General features: G+C 50.4%; 1 protein-coding gene across 1 annotated transcript in view; it reads left to right on the top strand.

Moving 5' to 3' along the window:
* Positions 1 to 24,648, top strand: part of NUDCD3 (NudC domain containing 3) — a 70,026-nt gene that overhangs the window by 41,222 nt on the left and 4,156 nt on the right. Inside the window, exons 3-5 of the mRNA XM_004007984.5 lie at positions 4,589 to 4,721; positions 14,336 to 14,479; positions 23,961 to 24,149. Coding sequence (XP_004008033.1) covers positions 4,589 to 4,721; positions 14,336 to 14,479; positions 23,961 to 24,149 — 466 coding nt within the window. The remainder of the gene's footprint in view (positions 1 to 4,588; positions 4,722 to 14,335; positions 14,480 to 23,960; positions 24,150 to 24,648) is intronic.

A 24,648-nucleotide genomic window follows, 5' to 3' on the forward strand; every position in this document is an offset into this window, starting at 1 on the left:
GAATTCTTTTTATTAAGCTGAGCCTTCTTTAAGGTGGTGAGTGGGCGCTAAGAACCAGAAGGTATCCCAGAGGAGCTGGGCTGCTGCATGCAGCGACTGCAGGCGAGTCCTGTTCCCGGCTGGCCCTGTGTTCCTCAGCTGGGCTTTCTAGTTAGACAAGCTCCAGCTTGGATGGTAAAGCGTCTGCCTACAATGCGGGAGACCCGGGTTCGATCCCTGGGTCGGGAAGATCCCCTGGAGAAGGAAATGTCAACCCACTCCAGAATTCATGCCTGGAAAATCCCATGGACCGAGGAGCCTGGTGGGCTACAGTCCATAGGGTTGCAAAGAGTCGGACACAACTGAGCGACTTCTCTTCCCTTCCTGGTCCAAGTGGTCAAGAGAAGAACAGACTACACAAGGAAGCCAGGTTGAATGCAAAGGGCCTGATAACTCCAAAAACTAGAGATTAAAATGTTAGAGTATTCCTGTTAGAAAATGGATGCGATCCCCTTCAGACTTCAGGGAGGGAAGGAGCTGTGAGATTGTTTGATGATAGTGCTGGTGCTTGAGTTAATCAAACATCTGGAAGGAAGTAGGAAGGCAACTTATCAGCCAGGAGAAGGCGTTCGTATACTTGGAAACCAACAAAGAATTTTATCAAAAATTTATGGAGAACTTCTTCAAACCAGGGAAAGCACAGACAAAAGCCACGGCAGGGATTTTGCAGAAATGAGTCGCATATGGCCAGTTAACATTATATGCAGGGAAATGTGAATCCAGACCGATTGGAAACACTGTTTTTTGTATGTATTTTCTTGAGAAAGTGTTCCAGTGTTGAGCAGGACCCTGTGCACACAGCTGTTGAGTGAGAGTTGGGGCAGCCCTTGGAAATGAGTTCCTCACTGTCTCTTATGGGTGAGATGCTTTTTTTGTACCCTTGACCCAGCAGATCCACTCCTGGGTGAATAGCCAAGACAGATCCTTCAGGTTTGGTGATACAAAAAGGAGAGGATAGCATAATGAATGTCCGTGAAGTTCCCCCACTTTCTTATTAACAATATGTCAGAATTCATGTTTCCTTTTTCTCCCTAATCCCCCCCTTTTTTTTTTGATGTGGCAGAGCCCAGAAATCACAGACTTTCTTTCACCCATACGTACTTCAGTAAAAAAGAAAAGTGGACTAAATGAATATCAAAACTTAACAAATTTATGATTCCCAAAATCATCTAATGTCCAGACTGCGTTCACTTTTTCCTCATTGTCTCAAAATGTCTTTTTACAGTTGTTTTTTTCCAAATATCTGTCCAGCAAGTCCAAACATTGCATTTGGTTGCTGTATCTTCTAAGTCTCTTAATTTAGAATAATTCCTCTTTTTTTTTTCATTTTATGATGCCCTTTGTAACCATTTGTTTGTAAAGAAACTTAGAATTTTCTGTATTGTAATTTCCCAGATGCTGGCCTTGGCAGGTTTTATGTTGGTGGTTTTGATGGATACGTTCTCTGCCACTTCTGCTGTCTGTAGTCTGGTGGTTAGACCTGTGGTGTGGAGCAGGTTTAAGGCTCAGCATTAGGGCAGGACTACCACAGAGGTGAGGTTCTCTCAGGAGGTGCCTGGTATCTTGCTGTTGTGGACACAGCGAGATTTTCTGGTCCTTCTGTGAGCAGACTCCCATCCACCTCTCACCTAGAGCTCAGTGTCCGTCAAGGAATGCTGCCCAGACTCAACGTTTCCATTGTAGGTTACCCAGTGGTGATTATCTCATTCTGTTACACCTTTGTTTATTATTTTTGGCTGCACGGGCTGTTCTCGAGTGGCAGCGAGTGGAGACTACTCTCTAGTTACGCAGGCTTCTCATTGTGGTGGCTTCTCTCCTGCGAGGCACGAGCTCCAGGTGTGGGATATCGTAGGATCAGTGAGGAGAGCAGGAAATTGACGCGAGATGGAGCTGCTCTGCAAAGGGAAGGATGAACTACTGTCTACTAATGTATATATACACGTACTGTCTACACCATGTACACCCCCCACACAGGCTTGCACGGACACACAGAATGAACATGCTCACACCACCTGTTCACATCACGTACGCACACAAGGGAAGACGTGCACATGGAAGTGCTCACACACTGTGTACTCCACACACACGTACACACCACACACATGCTCACAGGACATACTCAGTCACATGTATACACGCACACCACATTCCTCACACACAAGCCCTGGCCTCTCCCCCGGGTACATGGACAGTGGCATCTACAGGTGGGTGGGGAGCTGTCACCCCTGTGTACCACTGAACACCCAGGAGAGGTAGCCTTTGCCTTAGAGCATGAGGGACAGGTGTGAGTGAGTGGAGGCAGGATGTTCCAGGGTGGAAGCAGCTCTCTTCTGGCTCCGGGAACCTGGTGAGTGCTGGCTAGCGCCTGTCTCCACGTGGTGGGGGATCTGTCCCCACACCCCAACCCTGGGAACCTGGAAAAGGGCTTGAGAGTGCCCCCTGCTGAATTATAACCTGTTCCTATATGGGCTCCAGCCTCCTGCACAGGAGCCTTTATTTGGGAGCTGTGACCCCTTTTACCCACCACTTCTCCCACTCACCCACTGGCTGTTCTAATTCCCACGCTGCCACCCCCGCAGTGCAGGGGCTTGGAGGGAGGGAGGGGGGAGGCAGCCTGAGTTCCTTTCCCACCTGTGCAGGTGATGCTGGCTGTGGGCACTGCCCCGCAGAGCCTCTCTCTTGGAGAGGGCTCTTTCTTTGACACAGTCACAACCCTGTTATCTGGGCTGATCCAGCTCATCAGACGTGGGTGCTGCGCTGAGGCCTGCTCCCTGTCTGCACCCTGGCTGCTGACGCATGCTCCTCCTCCCACCCTTCCCACTCCCCCCGCCCCCTTCCCCTCCCACCCCAGTTCTGGCCAGCAGCTGCAGGGGTGTGGCTGTAGGCTGGTCTGGGAGGACGCTGGGGGTGGGGGGGGCCCAGAGCACCTGCATGTGACAGGAGACTTACTTTTTGCGCACTGTCGGCGGGAAATAATCAACTTTATTTAAAGAGAATGTGGATTTAGAGTGTTAAAAACACCCAGCAGCTTGCTGATCTGTGCCGGGGAGAAGCTGCAGGTCCATACGGGGTTGCGGGGGCCGGGGAGGGGCGCGTGCCTGCTGAGCTGCCCACCCTGCGATGCTCTCTGGCCAGCGCCCTCCACAGACACCAGCTCCACAGTGCTCGCCTCTGCCGCGTGGCTGTCTTCTCCCCGAGCTTCTTCACGCTGTCCCTTTGTGCATGTGTCTTTGTGTCCAGTGCCCCCTCCCTTTAAGGACACGGTCGCGTTGGGTCAGGACCTACCCTAATGGCCTCATTCTAACTGGATTACATCTGTATAGACCATGTGTCTGCATGAGGTGCTGAGGGTTAGGACTTTAACACATTCATTTTGGGGGACATAGTTCAGCCCGCAGCAGCCACCAGTTTACCAGCCCAGAGAGCCTGGGCTGTGGCAGAGGCCCAGCCTCAGATTTAAGGTGTGGAAGGCATACCCGCAGGAGGGAAACATGTTCTTGGCTTACAGCGTTCACCTGAAAAGTGCATCTCATTAACCACCACTTGCGGCCCCTCCTCACAGAGGTGAGAGGCTGATGGGGTACAGCCCTTGACCCTCTTGTGTGTTTTCCTCTGCAGACATGTGGGCGTGCACGGTGAGTGTGGCCGCCCACCCATCAGCCTGTCCCTCCAAGTGCATCAGCTGGGCTCCGCACGCACAGGAGAAGAGAGCTGCGTGTACCTGTTGTTGGGATGGGCGTGCTCATAGGTGTTTCCTCCTTGACTAGGTTTCTGTCTTTTAATTTAGATCAAAAAGTTACTATGATGGACTCTCAACTTATTTTTATGTGGTGTTTTTACTATTATTAACACTTAAATTTTGTGACATTGTTTTATTGTGTTTTTTGACATCAGCCTCTGGCCATGCCTGTTTGCATCTGTGCTGGGTTGGTAATGCACGTACAAGAAGATTAAGCTGACGGAGTTTCTTTCCTAGGCTGTCTCATAAGCACACTGCTCACATCTAAAGAAAGCCTGCAGTTCAGTGCAGTGCCTTGGCTTTGATTTATTTACCAGGGGAAGATGGAGGCTGGGGTTGGATTAGAATTGAAGTTGAGTAGCTACAGGCCAAAGTTGTTTTTTGGTATCACCCCCTTTTTTTAAAAAAAGATATGGCCTGCCAAGAGGTTTATGGGAAACCAGGCGCCCACAAGCCCCAGGATGCGATTAAGGAGGCTCTTTGGCTTGTGAACTCGTCTGGTTTCTAAGTGAAGACCAGGAGGGCCAGGCTGTGCCATGGATTGCGTCGACAGATATTTCTCCTAACCTTGAGGGTGCTACACAGGGTCTTCTCCTTGGCTTTTCCCTTTGTTCCTGTGACTTCCCAGGAGGCCTGAGTTGGGTGGTCGGAAAGGAAATCAGCCAGAGGGAAGGGAAGTTTTAGACGCAAAACCAAGCAAGGTTAGGTGAACATTCTCAGGACCTGGAGACAGTATGTTCCTGGGACCCTGTGGGATTCCTGCCCTGCTTGTGGGCCTGGGCTGTCGTCTTACTTCTTGTTCTTTCTCAGGAGACAGGAGCAGTTCCAGAGAAACCCCGACAGCTACAACGGTGCTGTGCGCGAGAACTACACCTGGTCCCAGGACTACACCGACCTAGAGCTCAAGGTGCCGGTACCCAAGCACGTGGTGAAGGGCAAGCAGGTAACTGCCAGGTTCTTCCAGCTCCATCCAGCTCCATCTGCTCAGCTTTCCTGAAGCAAAGGCTTCAGGCTGTGGGCTGCACTGGAGCTGCTTAGCCACCAGCACAAGACCGCTTCTTGTCCTCAGTCACCAGCATGCCAGTCTCCACCCTCTTTAACCACGTCAAGTATGAGACCCAACTTAGCCTCCTATGTGAATAGCACCTGAGCTTTTTTTTTTCTTTTTAATTATAGTATTCTCATATCATTTTTGTCTTTAGTCTCTGCAAATGCACTACAGAGTAGGCAAGGCCGTTGTCACACCCATTTCACACTGGAGAAGGTGGAGTCCTGAGAGGCAGAGCACCACGGTTCTGTCGTGGTGAGTGGACAGTCCTGTGCTCTGTGGAGCTGTAACATTTATAGCTTGAGTGGATTTCTCCATCTTAATGAGCTTGAGTGAGTGGAGATTTAATCTTTTAGTGAGAGAGAGATGTTTACTTGGGGACCTTGCTGAGAATAACATTATTATAGCTCGTTGTAAGTAGGCAGGCTTCACATTAAAGAAGAAAACTCTCATGTGAAATGGACATTGTTACTATAATCCACAATGTAAAAAATTCTTATGTATGCTAGAAACTGTTTCCTTAAATTTCATTCGTCATGAGAAACTACAACCTGCGAAGTAAGCGGTATCTCTCATGTTTTATAGATGAGAAATTGAGGCCGAGAGAAGTTACTCAGTTACCCAAGTTGACATGGAAAAGTCACCATGTGTCTCCCTCCCTCTTGCCTTGCCAGGAACAGTGAGCACTGTCTGAATGTTCTAGGAGTGAGTGACTGAATGGGTGCCCTGGTACAGCCATGGTTTGATTCAGGTGTGTCTGCTTCTAAAGCTCATACTGTTTTCCCTGCGCCCCACACCTCACTTTATAAACAGAAATAACTGCAGCCTTCTTTAAAAGGGATGGTCCCAGAGCATGTGAAACAGAAGTTGAGTTTTATGTACGTTTCAGAGAAATGACCACTGTGTAAAGTGGCTCCTGCTGGTCTGGATATATGTCAGATCCAGGCTCTAGGCAGTGAGTAAGCCCTCCCAGACCTTCCCCTTAGCCCACTTCCATCCTGAGGTCCCTCCTGGTCCCTTTGTGATTACCCAGGCTCTACCTGAAGTAAACCTGCCCTCTGCAGCAGTCTGGGTGGGTCTGGGGAAGCCTCTAGGAGACTGCAACTTCCTACCAGTGTCAGATAAATGCAGTTCATCCTGCAGCATGGGACACAGGAGCAGGACTGGAGCCCCTGGGTCTTCACAGCTCCTTGTGGGTGTGTGTCAGGGCGCTGTGGTGGGGATGGTGTCAGCTGCAACAGCGCTGTCTACCCATCTCTCCCTTTCTCCCCCCCCCCCCCACCCCCCCCGCCCAAGCCCAGGAGATCTCACTAGGGCTCAGCGACCTCCTGACGCTATGGACTTTAGGATCCAGGTCATACTAGGTACCTAGGGGTCATCCCCACAGAATCCTATTTTTGATGACTGTGTCCCCTCTGACACGATAGGTCAGAGCCAGTGCAGGCTGACCTTCCTGTCAGGGTGAGTTGCTCAGCATGCTCTAGAATGGTAGTCAGTCAGGTGTCAGGTGATTTTCATTTTGTTTTTTTGGTAGGATTACCTTGTACGTAGGCAAATAAATTATGAAAAGTGTTGGTTACACACTTAATTACTTGGCTAAAAATGTTAGAGCTTCCTGGTCTAGCGTGTCTTCTAACTTCTCCATGAACTTTGGGAACTTTCTCTGGAAGGACTTTTGTTGGGCCCAACCTAAAACTAGTTATTTTGGGGAATTCCCTGGCGATCCAGTGGTTAGGACTCTCATGTTCTTACTGCTGACGACTCAGGTTTGATCCCTGATTGGGGAATTGAGACTCTGCAAGCTGCACAGCATGGCCTCCTCCCCAAAGGCAAACCCCATCCCCCCCAAAACCCCAAACTAGTTATTTTCCCTTTCTTTGACTTAAGAGACCTAGGTCCCCCGACAGCTCTTGCTGAGCTTCCCATGGCTGCATGGGAAGCCTACTCACTGAAAACAGCGTCTCAGATGTGCCCACTCGTCACTGGGGTGTCAGTCTCATGATTCCAAGCTCTGCCGCCAGCAGTGTGCTGTGAGGGGCCTGCCCTTCATCCCACCGTGCTAAGGGGCGGACCGTCATGCCCCCGTCACATCCTTGCCTTTCAGATCCACTTGTCTTGACCTCTGGGCTGAGATGGCCTTGCTTTCACGGAGGGTGGCCCTGGGTTTTGCTCATTTCTGCATTAGACATTTACTGAGCACATGATGGTCCCTGAGACTCGTACGAGATGACTGCGCTGGAGCTGACATGTGGGGCTCAGGTGAAAAGGCAGGTGCGCCAGCACAGTTCCAGGCAGTGTGGAGTGTAAACAGGCTGTTTGTTTAACCTGCGCTGTGCAGCCAGGCACCCCGCAGGCCCTTCCTGCAGCAGCCCTTTGAGGCTTTGCGGTTCACAGGAGGAAACACAGAGAGGGTCAGGGTCTCCAGGCTGGCTTTTTCTGGAGCTAGTGCTCGCTGCACTTGGGGGTGTGTGGATGAACCTGAGTGTTTCTGATGCTGGGACTGAAAGAGGCTCATTCTTTGTAAGGCAGTTATTTATCTAGTGTTGGCACGTTGTGATACCTGCTGATTTAATTTGCACTAATCCCCTGTGTAGTTAGATTTTCTTTTCTCTTTCAGTAGTATTTTTTCCCCATGACATTAAAAAAAAAAATGTATGATTGATACACAATGTTAGTTTCAGGTCTACAGTATAATGGTTTGATATCTGTGTTTTGTGGAATGATCACCACAATGTCTGGTTAACATCCTTACCATATTATAGAACTTCGTGTGTGTGTTTTCAAAATTTTTCATCTCTTCGTGTGTGTGTGTGTGTGTCTGTGTGTGTGTGTGTGTGTGTGCTGAGAACTTTTAAGATACTCTCCTCAGCAACTTTCAGAATTTTTGATCTCTCTAGTTTTTAGTGATCTAAGAGATTTACTTATACCTCACTTAAAATTTGAGAGTAAGTTTATTTTGTACCTCTTGGCTTTTGCTGGCCTAGGGTTTTTTCTGAGTTGCCAGTTTCTTTCTGGACTGGCTCCTTTCCAGTTGTTCCCTGCGGTACCTGTCACAGCTACCTGTCGGCAGTGTTTATTTTTGGTTTTTGTCTGGGGCACCTTTCAGATACCATCATGATGGTAGCAGCTCAGCTGATGAAGTCGCAGTTGTTCTGGGTTTGTAAGTAGCTCTCTGTGAGGGGGGCAGGCATGTTGGGCATGACAGGTAGATGTGGGAGGCACCGAGTGTTAATGGAGGGTGGTCCTGGGCCCCCTCTTCTTCAACTGTAGCTTGGTGTTTGAGGCCTCAGAACATTGCCTCTCCTTTACTTTTTGATTTTTTTTCTGGTGGAAATGGGTTTCCCTCTCAGGTATAGTGGGGGACAGCTAAATGCACATGGGTTATGCCTTATGTTCAAATGTTATTATTTTACATGCAACCATTTTTAAATTTTTGTTATTTCTATTGTTTTGCTGGTGAATCTAAAGGAAAATTTCTCAAAATGAAGCTTTGGTCTCATTCATTCATGAGATATAGTTAGGTCTTTGCTCTGCACAGGAAAAGCAGCCAAGTTCCCCATTCTTTGCTTAGCGTAGTCATGAAGTCAGGAGAGGGAACTTTGCAGTCAGGACGGAGATCTGTGTGTGATCGCAAAAGGCAGCTGGGGCTGGTTCTAAACATGGCCTTTCATTGAATCATAGGATTTTAATGATGGAATATTGAACTCCAGAGATTTTTAGTCTAACCTCTCACTTGGCACATGAGAAAACTTCCCTGGAGATGTGAACTGCCAAGGCCCTACACTGTCTGGTGAGATGGTGGTGGAGCAGAGAGCAGGACCCAGCTCCCACCCCCTTCTCCGTTTGATCAGTCATCTTCTGAGTGGAAAATATCATGATATTGTTGTGCACATTCCTGACTGGATGACAGTGAGTGACAAGTGAATTAATTTCCTTTGCAATATTCTCTTTCCTCTCAGAGATGGTGCATGGTTTTTACTGACTAATGAGGTCCTGCGGGCTGGTGGGCTCATGGCCATGCTGTATGCCATCTCTAGCCTCACCGTGGGAACCTTCCAGAAGAGCACCAAGACCCCTGGGCATGCCTTGTACAGTGATGCTGTGCCCCAGAGCTCAATGCAGCTGTTGGAATTTGTGCTAAAAAGCTCTGCAACACAATGTTCCCTTCTTAGAAGGCGTTTAGAAAAAAATGTAGGAAGACTTTTATTATAGGAAACTTCCATAGCAGAAAAGGCTAATAGGTTGCACTTATCTGTTAAAAAATATTTTTTTGCTTGAATGCATAGGACATTTACCTGTTTAAAACAATAAAAATGTACAATGAAAAGTTTCTCTCCTGCTTCTGTCTTTTTATCCTATTCCAGCCCACACCCCAACCTCAGAAATCACATTCCTGGTTTCTGGGATCTTTTGGCATCTTTCCTTTTCCTTTTTTTCTTTTTTAAAGTTTTTTGATGTGATTTAATTTTTTTAATTGTATTTGTTACAGTGTTGCTTCTGTTTTTATGTTTTGGTTTTTTGGCCACAAGACGTGTGGGATCTTGGTTCCCTGACCAGGAATGTAACCTGCACGCCTCCATTGGAAGGGGAAGCCTTAGCCACTGAACCACCAGGGAAGTCCTGCCAGATGTTTTCTACGTGTATCTTGTCAGATATGGCTTGATACCATCGTGACCCTACCGTGATACACTCCCGTTCCGCACATTGGCCCTACCAGGGCGGCTCTGGTCTCTTTAGTTTGCTGCCCGGCTCCCCGCGGCTCACCTGTGCCTGCCAGCCAGCAGGTGGCTGCCCAGGAAAGTCTCAGGGGACCTAGAATTTCCCCTCATGTCCAGCTTCATCTGTCAGGACCCCGAGAGTGTATGTGCCTGAGCCCACTGCCCCTTCCACTCAGGGCTCCAGTCTCTGGTTTTACTCTGGTCAGGCTGTTTTGGTGGTCCTTACTCTACTTTCACTACATCCCTTTGGATCAAGAGTTTCTTGTGTAGTTTTTTGTTTTTCTGGAGTTTCTTGATGTCTTGCTTTTTTTTTCCTTGTCAAAAATAGTACACTATCATCATAAACTCAGAATTACCCAGATTCTCACTGGTACTCTGTATTGTCTAGAAATCACTCCCTGCAGACCATTTCACCTATGACTCCCATTTGGACTGATTATTTCTAGTTCAGTATTAAATAGCTTACATCCTAGAACTTTTTTTACCTCACTTCTTGATTAAATTCACTGTGTTTTAGATCCTTTCTGGGCCTTCCTCCTTTACCCCCCCCCCCCGCCCTTTTATTTTTGTTGAGATATAATTGGCATGTATCATTGTGGTAGGTTCAGGTGTGCACATAGTTATTTGAAATGTGCATGTGTACACATATACGTATATGTAGCAAAACAATTTCCACCATAAGTTTAATTAGCATTGCCACCTCACAGAGTCACAGTTTTTTTCTTGTGATGAGAACTTTTAGTTCTCCTGTCTTAGCAACTTTTAAATATACAAGTATCGTGAATTACAGTCACCACTATACTTTAGATTCCCAGAACTTACTCATTTCATAAGTAGAAGTTTGTACTCTTTGACCCTCCCTCACCCAGGATCTTCTGTTTTAGTTTCATCCTCATTTTGTTATGTTACAGCCTCAAGTAACTTTCTCAGAATGATGGTGTGGTCATAAATACAGTGCTCCTGAATGTCTTCAGTTCAGTTCAGTTCAGTTCAGTTCAGTTGCTCAGTCGTGTCTTGACTCTTTGCGACCCCATGGACTGCAGCGTGCCAGGCTTCCCTGTCCATCACCAATTCCCGGAGCTTACTCAAATTCATGTCCATCAAGTTGGTGATGCCGTCTAACCATCTCATTGTCTGTCGTCCCCTTCTCCTCCTGCCTTCAATCTTTCCCAGCATCAGGATCTTTTCCAGTGAGTCAGTTCTTCACATCAGGTGGCCAAAGTCTTGGAGTTTTAGCTGCAGGATCAGTCCTTCCGATGAATATCCAGGGCTGATCTCCTTCAGAATGGACTGGTTGGATCTCCCTGCAGTCCAAGGGACTCTCAAGAGTCTTCTCCAACACCACAGTTCAAAAGCATCAATTCTGTGTTCAGCTTTCTTTATGGTCCAATTCTCACATCCATACATGACCACTGGAAAAACCATAGCTTTGACTAGATGGACCTTTGTTGGTGAAGTAATGTCTCTGCTTTTTACTATGCTGTCTAAATTGGTCATAGCTTTTCTTCCAAGGAGCAAACATGTTTTAATTTCATGGCTGCAATCACAATCTGCAGTGATTTGGGAGCCCCCCAAAAAGTCTCTCACTGTTTGTATTGTTTCCCCATCTATCTGCCATGAAGTGATGGGACTGGTTGCCATGATCTTAGTTTTCTGAATGTTGAAACATTTCTGAATGTTTTAAGCCAACTTTTTCACTCTCTTCTTTCACTTTAATCAGGAGGCTCTTTAGTTCTTCGCTTTCTGTCATAAGTGTGGTGACATCTGCATATCCGAGGTTATTGATATTTCTCCCAGCAATCTTGATTCCAGCTTGTGCTTCTTCCAGCCCAGTGTTTCTCATGATGTACTCTGCATATAAGTTAAATAAGCAGGGTGACAATATACAGCCTTGACGTACTCCTTTTCCTATTTGGAACCAGTCTGTTGTTCCATGTCCACTTCTAACTTGCTTCTTGACCTGCATACAGACTTCTCAGGAAGCAGGTCAGATGGTCTGGTATTCCCATCTCTTGAAGAATTTCCCACACAGTCAAAGGCTTTGGTGTAGTCAGTAAAGCAGAAGAAGTACAGTTATTTTAACCTTTCACTTATTTTGTGATTTGAGTTTATATGGAATTCTGACTTTAAAAAATACTCTCTCGGGAGTTCCCTGGTCACCTAGGATTCTGGGCTTCTGCTGCTGTGGCCCAGGTTCCGTCCCTGGGAGGGGAACTGAGAGCCGGCAAGCTGCCGTTGTATGGCGAAAACAAACAAGCAGACGCCCCCAGCGTGACTATAGGTGTCATTTTTTTGTTTTCTTACGTCCACTGTTACTGATTCTAGTGATCTCTTCCATTCCGGTTCTTTGTGCGTAAACTTCTCCCCTGTTAGGTAGAACTTTTTGGAACTTATTCTAAATACTCAGTGATATGAATTGTCGTCTTTCATTCCTTCCGTTCAGCCCTCAGTGGGTTCTTTCAAACTGAAGACATGTTTTTCTTAAGCACTGGTCGTTGTCTTGTCATAGTTTCTGGGATGCCAAACTGATTGCCTGGGTTGGTTTCTTACTCTACCTTGAGTTTTTTGATTTTATCTTCCAACCTTTCTATTGAAAATTTTATTTTCACTCTATTTTTTTTCTAAGTATCTTTTGTTTGTTCTATTTCTGTTTTCATGTTTTATTCTGGTTCTGCAGATGCAGTATCTTCCCAGGTCTCTCAGAATATAAATTGGACATATTTTAAAGTTGCCTTTTTTCTTAGGTAGCTCTGTAATGTTTACCTTTTTTCGTGGTTATTAACCTAAGTCTGTCTTTTGGGGCTGCTGCTTTTTCTCATAGGATACAATCCTTAGTTCCCTATTAGTTTTTTTATTTAAAAAATATATCTTCCTCATTCTTTTGAGTGTGGAATGATGTTGATGGTTTTCTCCTTCACGTGTCTGAGGTCTGCTCCTCCCATCACTGCTCACAGCTGAGGGTTGACTGGTGGTTGGCTTTGCCTTACGGCGTACTGGGCCAGTTCCACCCAGTCCCCTCAGCTGCTGGCCAGGTTTTCTGGAGCAGGGCTGCCTGTTGCTCAGTGGCACACAGTGGGTTCCAGTCTCTCCTGATGGGTCTTCGCTGACCCAGCTGCCCTGTGGACTGACTTGGCTGCTCTGCCTCCACGCTCCGTGCTTGCTGACTGCTAGCTAGAGGCCCCACGCAGCTGTGCTTATCCCTGTTATATGGTGTCTGGCCCCACACACTTCTCCTTCCTCTCCATAGAGCTGTCAAGAGCTTGTCTGTCCCAGCCTCTCCCTGCTTACCTTCTGCTGTCTGGGGCTTTTCTGTTTGTGTTTTGTTCCTGTCATCTCTGTGGGTCAGAAGATGACTGCCTGGTCTCAGAGTGACGCCTTGGACTGGAGCTCTTGGAAGCGTCTCCCGCCTAGTTTCCCCTTGGTGCCTGGGTGCATCCCCTTTGTACAAGAGACAAGTGTTGTGGAAGCTCATCCAGATTTGGAAATTATCCTGTTAGGTAAAGCTGGCTGGAGAATTTTATTTGTTAAAGTGAGCTTGTTCCTAGGGGGCCAACTGATGGAGCCTTGGTCCGCTCTGTCAAGTGTTCTTCGCACATCTGAGTTCATGGTCAGGGATGTGACTTGGCCAGCGATTGTCTGGAACTGTCTAGGAGTGAGCTGGGCTGCTGTTGGGCAGCTGGGAGTGAAGTGTGTTGTGCCCGGGCCTTAGCAGAATCAGTCGAGAAAGTGGTAATTCTCCCAGAAGTTGAGTGTAAGTGCAGCTGGGGCTTACAGGGCCCCACTCGGGCCTGCCTGTGGGCATGGTGTGTTTGGATATCGTTTTCCTTTCCATCACTCATTTATGGTTATTTAAAATTCAGGTAGGTTATAGTATCAGATTCCATCAACGTGTGTGTAAACTCCAGTTTGAAAATCCTATGACACTGAGGGAATTTTTCAAGTGCTTTATAAGCATTTAATAAGCACTTACCAAGTGAGATGGCAGGGCTTCCTCCAAACTGTTTTGACACCTTGACTGACCCCACACTCTGGTGAGAAAGGTCTAAGTTAGCCAGCCTCTGTTCATGTAATGAATACATTGTGTAAATATTATTATAAAAAGATTTCTGCGTTGTAAAACACAGAATTTAGAATTTTAAAGAGAAGGGGGTGGTGGTGGGGCGGTGGCGGGGAATCCCTGTAGTTCTGTTTTCTTTCCTGGACTGTTTACTGATCTGAATGTACTTGGGATGCTGCTTGCTGGGATCCATGCATGAAGCAAAGCCCCTAGTCCAGCGCAGGTGTGAAGACAGATGTGTGGGAGCAGAGATCCAGCAGGATATAGGGGAACAGAGACAAAATGTAAAACCAGAGAACCTGGCCTCAGCCTCCTAGGTGAAAGCTGAGCTGTGGCCATAGCCGGCACAGCAGCTCCTGGAGGGAAGAGAAGCTGGCTGCTCTGGTCTCCGGCATGTCCTCTGGGGTGGGACTGCTGCGGACCCCAGACAGCAAGGTGGGCGTGGGGAGAGTAACCCCCTGCTACACTGGCCCTGCTTGCCTTCCATCCAGGGAATTGGTCTCCCCTAACTGGAGAAGAGATTCTGCTCCCACAAAGCACCCCGTTACTGTTAGGCATATCAAAACTGTAAGTGCATTCTCTTGATGGACATGACGACAAGTCTCCTTTATGTGTGAATTGGTTGGTATTATTTTCTTGGTTCTGTTCTCCTGCCGTGTGTGGCCAGGCGCCTTGGAAACCACTGTTCCGTCCTGTCCTGGAGCACAAGGTGATTCTCTTTCACTCTGTTCCAGGTCTCGGTGACCCTCAGCAGCAGCTCCATCCGGGTGGCTGTGCTGGAGGAAAATGGGGAGCGTGTCCTCATGGAAGGGAAGTTCACCCACAAGATCAACACTGAGAGCTCCCTCTGGAGCCTCGAACCCGGGAAGTGCGTCTTGGTGAGTGTGGGTGTGAGGCAGTGAGCGTGTTGATTGCTGCAGCGGGGGAGTTGCCCCATTGTTTCCCACGTAGCTCAGAAGGCACCTTTGTGGGCCCCTGATGACTCACTGCTGCAGCTGCAGCCTTGGCCCCTGGGGTCCCAGTGCTTGGCTCCTTGAGGTGGATCCCCTGTCAGTGAGAAACTCAGGGGCCCTCAAGTGCAGTCTGTCCTCCCCACACACAGACCACACACAGCAACCGCGGAGGAGGTCCTGGCGGGTCACCATCCCCAGAGTGCGGCTGTGCTCACACTGGATGTGTCTCTCAGTCTCAGAGGCCTCTCTCTCCAGGGATTCAGTTATATCTAAAAGGCCAAAGCAAATAAGTTAAAAATTAAAAGGCAGATCATTTACATGAATGTCAGCCTGGAGGATACAGAGTTAATAAACTCAGACAGCCTTATTTGCTAAAGGGGGTCTCAACTGGCTAAGCTAACCAAGGGTGTGGGATCCAAACTGAGGGGAATGTGTTCAGTTACTCCATTCTTCCTTCATAAGAGCCTTGCACCTCTTCAGTGGGCAGCGTGCAGGGAAGCTTCCTCCAGCAAAGGGAAACTGTATATTTGGGTTCATTCTTTTCCTTCCTCCTGGGGTGCTTAACCTGGGGCATGGTGAAAGGGGTAAAGATGGAAAGAAAAATATTAAGTCTTTTGGACAAAGAAAAACCTCAGAATTTTATATACAAATGTTCTTTATGTACAGTTTCGTCGAGATCTACTCTCTCCAGAAAATAGATCCCCCTGGGCCTGCCTGTTTGGTCCTAACCGGCAAGGCCCATGGGGTTCTGCTTGGCTTCTCTCAGCTCGCAGACACCCATGCCGGATGGGACAGAGAGGAACCCCCAGTGCTGGGTCAGCTGGAGGTCTCGGCGTGCTCGGGACCCATGGGCACCCGCGGCCTCTGTGTGGCAGGGACACTGGTGGCAGAGTGCTGGCCAGGTCTGCCAGAGTCTTGTTTAGACCTTGCTCTGTTGCACAGGCCCCGTCCTCACCACGAGCGTGTGACAGTTGTGATGATTTCCCCCCTCATTGCCCAGGGGCTCGGTCTCTCTCTTTACCCCTATGCCTCCCCACTTGCAGTGCCGTTCCCCAAACTATGGCCCATGTTCTTATCACCGGTTCCTCCATTTGCAGAATGCCTTCATGGTCATGGTCTCGGTCTCATCTGGACTTTGCATGGTTGCAGGAGGTAGAAAGCCAGGGTTTCATTATCCCCCTGCCTGCCGAGGTCATGCCAGTGGCCAGTGGGAGCCAGTGGCCAGTGGGAGCCAGTGGCTGGCAGGCTACCCTCTCTACAGGTGCTGCTGTGATGGCTCAAGTGGTCCTGGAAATGTGGACTCGTGAGCTTGGGTGCCCTGTTGTCCACGGGCACCAGGCCTGACATCACCTATGTGGGGTTGATGGACCATCCAGAGCAGTCCCAGCAGGCAGCTGCTGTGCTGGTCTCCCTCTGAGGGGCACTTCTGCTATCTTCAGCCCTGTAAACCCGAGCCCGTGCCTGGGACGGAAAGACTGACCTCGTTGCTGGACCCTGAAGGTTCACAGCCTCTGTTTACAGCCCGCTTGTTCTGTCAGGGTTGTAATCAGGACACTGAGGATTCCCTTTACTTGACATTACTTCAGTGAAAATGAGGTTGTTACCAGGTAGCTCACTCTTTAGGGTGTTTGTCACAAGAGGTGACACTGACTTCTTCACACTGTTCCAGAGCCATGTCATCTTGTGTGTTTTGTACAAATTACATCTGAACACAGATGTGGCTTGTGGCCAGGGCATTAACTCCTTGTAATTCAAGCCCCCATCTGTTGCATACAGGCACTCTGGCCTGGCCCTCTGAGGTGCCTGGCAATGCTGTTTCATCTCTGCAAGCCTGTTTTACAAACTAGGATGCTGACACTCAGAGAGGGTGAAGGGCTTGCTCAGGGTGGAGCCAGACCCCAGACCTGGAGGCCTCCTGTTCCCTCCTCGGACTGTCAACTGAAAGGTACCCTGGAGGGGCAGGCAGGGAAGGAGAGCTGGTAGCAGTGTGGTGGTGTTTGTGAGAGGCTGCACTGGGCCAGCAGGGAGACCGGGGTGTCGCCATCTCTGCCAACCTTGCTGAGGTGGCCCGGGTGGCCGGTCATGTGCCCAGGCCCCATGGTCAGCTCAGGTCCTCTTCTGGTCCAGGAGGAGGCTTGTGCCCTGGCCACCTTTCAGTTTTCCAGTTTGCTTTTGCCAGGCACCTGCTGCTCAAGGAGTTATAAAGGAGCAGCCCTGGCTGTGGCCCGAGGGACACCTGTCGCTGCCCGTAAGCAAGGCTCAGTTCTGCTCCTGCTCACCGCACGGGGTCCATGGAGAAACCTCCAGGGATTGCAGGTGCTGCGCTGGTTCTCTCCTTGGTTCTTTTGAGTGGCTTTCATCATCCTTGGATGGTGTTACATTTCTAATGCTGCTTCACCGCTTGTAGAAGGGAAAGGGGACTTGTTTAGAGCATCATATCCTTCTCTGGAGCTTTCTTGACAGCACAGCCCCCTGCTCACCTGGCATGCACTTTCTCTTGAGATGCTGGGCTCTGCCTGTCTCCGCCTTCCTCCTGACCATTGGTACAGCCAATGCCTGTGTGTTGTGGAGACACTGTTACTCATGGAGCTGGAGGTTTGGTGTGTTTTCAGTGTAGTTATTTATTTTATTGATGACGCCGAGTGCCATGTGTCTGAGATGATACTGTAGTGCAGTGAGCACGCTGCTTGGACGTGTGAAGACCCCGGTGCATCTGCTGTGAAGAACCAGTGCCACTCTCTCGAGCCTTTGGAGGAACCAGTGCGGCTGCCGCGGTCCCACTAGCCACCTGAGCCCCACGGTACCTCTGTTCCTTGGTCTTAGAATGAGGCTCAGAGCCTTGTGTGCTTATCACTAAGTGCCAGACCCTGTGCTAGGCACTGGGGCGATTGAAGGAAGTCATCAAGGGCCCACCTCCTGAAGTCTGAGTGGACTGGAAAGGGTGCCCAGAGGTCCTTGCCAAACCCCAGAACCTGCAGAGAGGGCCTGTTTGGAGGGAGAGTCTTTGCAGATGACAAGATGGTCCTGGATTATCCAGATGGGCCCTAAACCCAGTGACAAGTGTCCTTAGAAGAAGAAAAGATACAGACACACAGGGCGACGCGATGGCCAGGCAGGGTTCCCTAGAAACTGCAGAGGGAGTGCAGGCCTGCAGCGCCTCGATGGCGGCCTTCCAGCCTCCAGACAGAGGATAGACATCTTGCTGCAAGCCCACCATACGCGGGCTTTGTTACGGCTGCCCTGGGACATTCGCACAGGCTGTATCACAAGGCACGGTTTCTGTGGGGGCCACTTGGGACAAGAGGGGTCCCCCCAGGGATGCCTGTCACCTCACCAGAGCCCATGGCCTGAGTCCTCACCTCCCAGTCAGGCTGATGCAGACATGCCCCTTGATTCCCAGCCACCACTCTCTCCTCGCCTGAGCCGGGATCTGCATCAGACACACCCGAGCAGCCTTTCAGAGCAGGCAGGGGTGGCAGCTAAAACCGGATGACAGTTCTTGCCTCCCTCCCTCCCACACTTGAGAATGTTAAACAAGGCTGCTTGATTCTCAAGCAAGCTCCTTTCTTGGTTACGGAGACGTGAAACCAGGACCTCCCCCTGTGCCTTGTTCTGTCCCAGAACCCGCGTCGGCTCACTGCCCTGGTTTCTCCCCGCAGGTGGGGCTAATGGCTGGGCTCTGGGCGCCTGCAGACCACGGCCTCACGCCTGTGATGCTCTGTGTCTCTGATTCGTAGCCATTTGTGAGGCAAAGCCCGTTCACATGCCGACGTGACCCACACTCGAGTCATTTAAAGTCAGTGTAGGAGCTGTAGCGTTTGCAGACCTTTGTCCACTTGCCTTAAAGCTCACACTGCTGTGTGTCTGGTGCCTGAGCCTGGGAGTGTTTTAATGCATGCTGGACCCCCATATTTAGATGATTTCTTTAAATTACAGTTCTCAGAAGTGGGGTTACAAGCTGTCATCCTTGGCCGTTGCCATGGCTCTCTCCGGAAGGATGTCAGATTTCTGTGACATCACCAGGCCCCTTTGCACCCCAGCGCTGGGCTTGTTAATTTTAACTTGTCTTTGCTGACTTATCTGCATTTCTCCCATTTGTTCCTTTCCATTTTTCTAGGGAGGATATGTGTTTCTCTGTGAAGTGGTTCACCATCTTTGTTTTGTCATAGGTGGCCACCTGCCCCTTTCCTGGCCCTGAGGGACCATTGTTCAGCTTAAAATACAGGTTAAGTCACGGTAGTATTTTGGCAAGAGCCCAAGCCTGGAATTTAGTCCAGGGAGTGAAATGCAAGTTCTTGGCTTTCAGTACCCATGTCTCCCATTACCTGTCATGATTCTCAGGCTGGGCACATTTTTGGCATCATTGCCAATCCCAAGGTCCCAGCCAGGAAGAGCTGAGGCCTGGTGTTGAGAAGTAGGTGGCCTAAGGCATCGTGTTCCGGCAGCCTTCTGGAGAAGTTGCCCAGTGAAAAGGAGGGGTGTGCCAAGCCGAACCAGAAGACCATGCTCCCAGTGGACAGAGCAAGCACCCCCTCCATCCCACGTGGGAGGAGAGAGTAGAGGAAGCTCGGCAGCACGTGGTCGCTTTTCTCCCAGCCACACCCCCATCATAGCCAGCCTCTGTCTGGCCCTCAGCGCTTTAATGTTAAAGCTTAAAAATTTGTTAGCATCAAAGACTAGGAGATTCCCCACAACAGTACCGCCCCTGGCAAAGCCCTGAGAGGTCAGTGGTCTGGCTGGGGATCACGTCCTCCCCGCAAAAGTGCCTGGAGCTGAGCAGGCCCCCTGCTGTCTCTGCCTGTCTTCTGTCCTGGTTTCAAGGCAACCCCCTGAAACATCACCCGCAACTTTCACGCACATCTCCTTGGTCCAAACTTGATCCCACGTACGGGCAGCTGTGAGGAGCTGTCTTCCTTGCTGGGCACACTGCTTCCCTGAATAGAAACAGGGTTCTGTGAGGAGGGGCGGGGAGGGAGATGAGTGTCGGTGAGTCATCAGCACAGATTGGGGTGCTGAGGTAAGCTGATCCACGTGGAGTTGGAAGTTTCTGCGAGGGCATTTTGGGAAAACTGTTCAGCCAGCACTCTGGGGGTTCCCCTGAGAAACTGATTCTCAATCCGGGACCAGTTGCTACAGGGAACCTGGAGGAAGGCCGAGGGATAAGGGTGAGTTATCAGGTCACAGCAGCCACCCCTGACCAGCCAGGCTGGGGCTCTCTGAGTGCTGCGTGGTCAGGGACTGGAGCGAGTGAGAGCTGTTGCGAGGCTGGACATCCAGGAGCTGGTGCTGAGAGAAGGCCCCTGCTGGCCTCCCACAGCTTCTGCTGGGGCTGGAAGCGTAGTCTCCCCACCACGGCGGGGGAGAGGGAGTCAGGGAGGAACCCCCAGGTGCTGCAGCCACGTGACTTCTGTGCCTGCCAGTGGGGCATCGCAGGAGGGGCACAGCATCGCCTGTGCAGGGTTCTACTGGGGCGCGTCCCTGAGTTTCATCAGGAGGAAGCACCAGACAAACCCCAGATAAAGAAACGATTTTAACAACAAAGGACCGCAGTGGCGGAGTGTTCTAGGTTAAAGGGGACGGGCCCACTAAGATGTAGTTGGGGCCCTGGGCTGGATCCTCTGCTGGAGGCAAGGGGAGTTGAACTCCACTGGGTTGTCCAAAAAGTTCAGATTTTTTCCTTAAGATGTTACAGAAAAATCCAAATGAACTTTTTGGCCAACCCAGTAGTGAAGAACTTTCATATCTTGAAGAGGCACTCACTGAAGTATTAGGGGTAAAGGGCCAAGATTCTGGAACAAGTGTCATGTAATTTACCACGTATTATATATGAACTTACACAGAATGAGTGTGTGTGTGCAGACACACGCATGTAATAAAAGGGATAGTGTGTTAACAGTGGGTAAATCTAGGAAAAGGGTGTGTGGCTGTTTTTTGTACTCGAACAATTCTAGTAACTTGTGAAATTGAAATTGTTCCAGATAAAATGTTTTAAGGAATGAGATGGCACATAAGTCCATGAAAGATGCTCAACATTGTTAGTTGTTAAGGAAATGCCAGTTAAAACCATGGTGACATGTCACTTCATATTTTTTTGATTGGCTCCTGAAAAGAATCAACAGTAGCAGGTGCTGGCAAGAGTGTGGAGCCCCTGGAGCTCCCCTGTGGAGAGGAGGGCCATAAAGTTACACGTACACTTAAGCTATGATGGGAAGGTCATAAAGTTACACATACAGTTACCATAGGACCACTGCTGGGTGTCTTCGAAGGGAAAGGGAGACACACGTTCACACACAGCCCTGCAGGCAGCCTGGTAGGTGACTGCCGAACCCTGGAAAGGCCCACCTGGCCACCCACAGGTGCGTCAGCCCACCGTTTCAAGGGATTACCCTTCCATGCGTGCACAGCGTGGCTGAACGCCAGACCACTGTGCTAAGAGAAGAGCAGACCAAGACACAGACCAACAAGATGGCAAAGCGAGTGGCGGGCGGATGGGGTCACCGACCAAGGGGACCAGGACCTTTAGGGTGTGGCTTGATAGTGGTAGCTGTGTGGCTGCATTTGTCAAAACTCATAGGATGGACCTACTCTCACAAGTGAGTTTTACTATGTGTCAGCTTACGCCTCCACAAACCCAATTAAAAAAAAAAATAGCTGTTAAAAAATCAAAACCAAATGTTAAACCATCAGACTACTTTATCAAAGATATTATTTTTAGACCTGAATCCTTCTTCCCCATTTCAAGAACATTTTCCACGTATCCTCTGGGTGCTACATTTCGTATTGCTCAACCTGGAAAAGAAAGAAAGTTCTGACCCACTAGCACAGGAATGTGAGGACATCTCATTGAGCGAAAGAAGCCAGGCATGGGACACATAGCCTTTGGGTCCATTTCTGGGAAGTGTCCAGAAAAGGCAAATAAATGATTTGTTGCCAGAGCTGGGGGGGGGGGGGGGCAAGCCTCTGGGCAGAGTGAGGAATGACTGCTCGTGGGTACGAGTTCTCTTTTTGTGATGATGAGAATGTTCTGGAACTAGACACAGCCTCTGTGTGCAGAATGCATTGAATTGTTCACCTTAAAATGGCTCATTCTATGTTATGTGAATTTCCCCTTAAAGGTGGTGCTAGGCTCATCTTAATGCCTGCTGGGTGTGCAGAGTGCCCATGCAGACGTGTTCTGTGGAGGCAGGAGGCACAGGTAGTGAGGCCCACCAAGCTCCTCGTCAGGATCAGTCCCGTGGTGCCCCCGAGCTGTGTTAGGCCTGGGTGTGCGTGGACCTGACTGGGACCCCCCCCAACATGTGGTTTGTGTGAGAAGGACCAGCAGCAGAGCACCGGGGTGGGGTTCAGGCTGCCCCCCCACAGTGCAGTTGAGGGCTGTTGGCCCGAGCGCAGCTCTGCTCTGCCTGTGGCATTGGGCGATCCAGGTGAGGCGCTGTCTTCCAGGTAGAGGTAACATTATGTATTTTACAGGGCTTGTATTAATGCTAATGATACACGTTAAGAGAGATCTCAGCAGTGATAATGAGATCACTGCTGAGATCAGTGATCACTAACAAAGACACAAATAGATCTCAAGGGTTTGTTCTCTTTGGAAATTTATATTCTGTAAGTACAGTTGTCTCTCAGTATCCTCAGGGGGTTGGTTGCAGGATGCCCAGAGGATACCCACACCCAAGGATGCTCTCGTCTGTTAATACAGATGGGGTTGTGTCTGCACATAACCTACATACGTTCTCTCTTACACTTCATGGCGTGTACCTAATACAGTGCAGATGCTATGTAAACAGTTGTTGCTGAAGGAGACAAGTTCAAGTCTTGCTTTTGAAAACTTTCTGGAAATTTCTTTCCCAAATATTTGTGATCTGAAGATGGTTGAGTCAGTGGATAGAGGGTTGACTGTTCCTCAGAAGCTCTCCTGGAATAGTATGAAGAGAGTGGATTTCCCCCTCAAGCCTTTCAATGCACTGGCCCAGAGATCTGCAGTTCCATGAAGATGGGGCTCAGAGCTTAGCACTGGGGTCTTGGAGGGCCAGGTCATGTCCACGCATGCAAGCAGGAGAGTAAGTGGGCAGAAAGCTGCCGGAGCAGCTGGGCAGAGCATCTGGACACAGAGACTTCACTCTGACTGGAAACCGTGGTGTTGGCAGGGTAGAGGCCATTCATCTGATGAGGAGGGCAGAGCCCCTGCCGCCTCACCCTTGCCATCTGCACAGCCACGTCCACCCGTGATGCTCAGAAGTGGGGCAGCCTCGTTGTGTGCTGGGCTGCGATACTGACGTTGATGCTTTGCTCGCGCTTTTCTGGAGCTGTCTCCACTGCGTGACCTGCCCTATCAGCGCCCATTCCTCAGCCACTCTCAGCGCCTGGGGCTGAGCTCTGCTGGACCTGGGCTCTGTAGGGGCTCTTGGTGCACCAGGGCAGAGGGCCGGAGCTGGCAGCACTGCTCCTGCAGCCCGTGAGCCATGGGGTGGGCTGACTGACGGCCTGTGAGCATGCAGTATCTGCACAGAGGTCACTTGTCAGGATTGCCCGCTAGCCAGTCACACTGTCCTCATGGCACTGAGTAAGAGCTGCTCTTGCCGTGGGGTCATCATCTCTGTCACCTCCGCACCCTTTTGGGCGTGCCTGGGGGTTTCATCCTGTCCGAGAGTGGACAACGTGAGGTAGGTTTGCAGCTCACCTGTCAATTCTTGGTCAGCTGATAGAGAGTTTCCCCAAGAACCCAGCTGCTGGGTGTAGGTCCCTGTGGACCCTGGGATGCGGGTACTTGACTTCACCTTCAGGCCAAGCCCTGCTTTTGCGCCATCCTTGTCTCTCAGTTCTCATGCCCCCCTGACTCTTCTGTCTCCTCCCTGGGCTACACCATGAGGCTGGGCAGGAAGTGAGTCACACGCAGTGGTCGCCCTGGCCAGGCCAGGGAGGACGGTGGGACAAAGAAGCCTGGGCGTCAGGTTGTGGGGGAGTCTGTCAGGCTGAATGCTTGGTCCCTTGGCAGGGGACCCCAGCAGGCAGGAGACTGGCTGCTGCATTTGGAAGCAGGAAAGGTCATTGGGGTGGTGAGCTAGTGGGGGCTCAACAGGTGGATGTTGAAAGAAGCTTCTGTTTGGGCTCAAGCTTCCCTTGGCAGCTGCGGAGGCTGTGACAGGGGCCAGTTACCATGGGTGGTGCAGCTCAGAGCAGCTGGAAACGTCCCCTCTGATGAGCAGGCTGGGCTTCTGGTGGCTGAGCAGGTGGGGTTGCTGATGCCCGTGGAGGGTCACTGTTTTCCTGAGAGGACCTGGGGACAAGGACCATAGGCACCACTCAGTCCCAGTTCTGGAGAGTGGAGTCCCCAGTGTCCCCACATTCCCCGGGTCCCCAGTGCCACCTCCCCAGCCCTGACCCTGTCTCGGCCCTCGTGTGCCAGGTGAGCCTGAACAAGGTGGGCGAATACTGGTGGAGTGCCATCCTGGAGGGCGAGGAGCAGATCGACATTGACAAGATCAACAAGGAGCGCTCCATGGCCACAGTGGACGAGGAGGAGCACGCCGTCCTGGACCGGCTCACCTTCGACTACCACCAGAAGCTGCAGGGCAAGCCGCAGAGCCACGAGCTGGTATGGGCACGCACACTTCCTGGGCCTTCCTGGGGCTTGAGCTGGGGTGGATGGGGCATGCTGCTATCTGTGCAGCTGCCTCCTGGGTCCCGACACTGCAGCCTGGGCCTGGTCACTGCCTGGGATGGCGCTCTGGTTCCGTGCCTGGACCAAGAGCCCAGGTGGCAGGGCCGAGAGGTGCCTCTCCAGAGGGTCCTGGTAAGGCCGCGTGTTCCTACCTCACACACTGGGGCCATACCTCCCCTCAGCCCCTCCAAGACCCTCAGTACAGGAGGAACAGCCTGGCCCTGCCCTACCTTGGGTCCAGTGCAGGTTTGACCACAAAGGACCAGGGGGAAGAAAATTTTTCCAAGGCGCTCTCAAAGTCAGAGGCCTGAGAAGTGTGGCTGGCCAGCAGCCACAGAAGGGCAGGAGGACATCAGTGACTGGAGAGGAGGCTCGTCTGGAGCCTGTGGTGGCAGAGAGGAGGATTAGACACGTGCTGTCTTTTTCCTGTTTG

Source organism: Ovis aries, chromosome 4 (genome assembly GCF_016772045.2).
Source record: "Ovis aries strain OAR_USU_Benz2616 breed Rambouillet chromosome 4, ARS-UI_Ramb_v3.0, whole genome shotgun sequence".
Classification (NCBI taxonomy): Eukaryota; Metazoa; Chordata; class Mammalia; order Artiodactyla; family Bovidae; genus Ovis; species Ovis aries.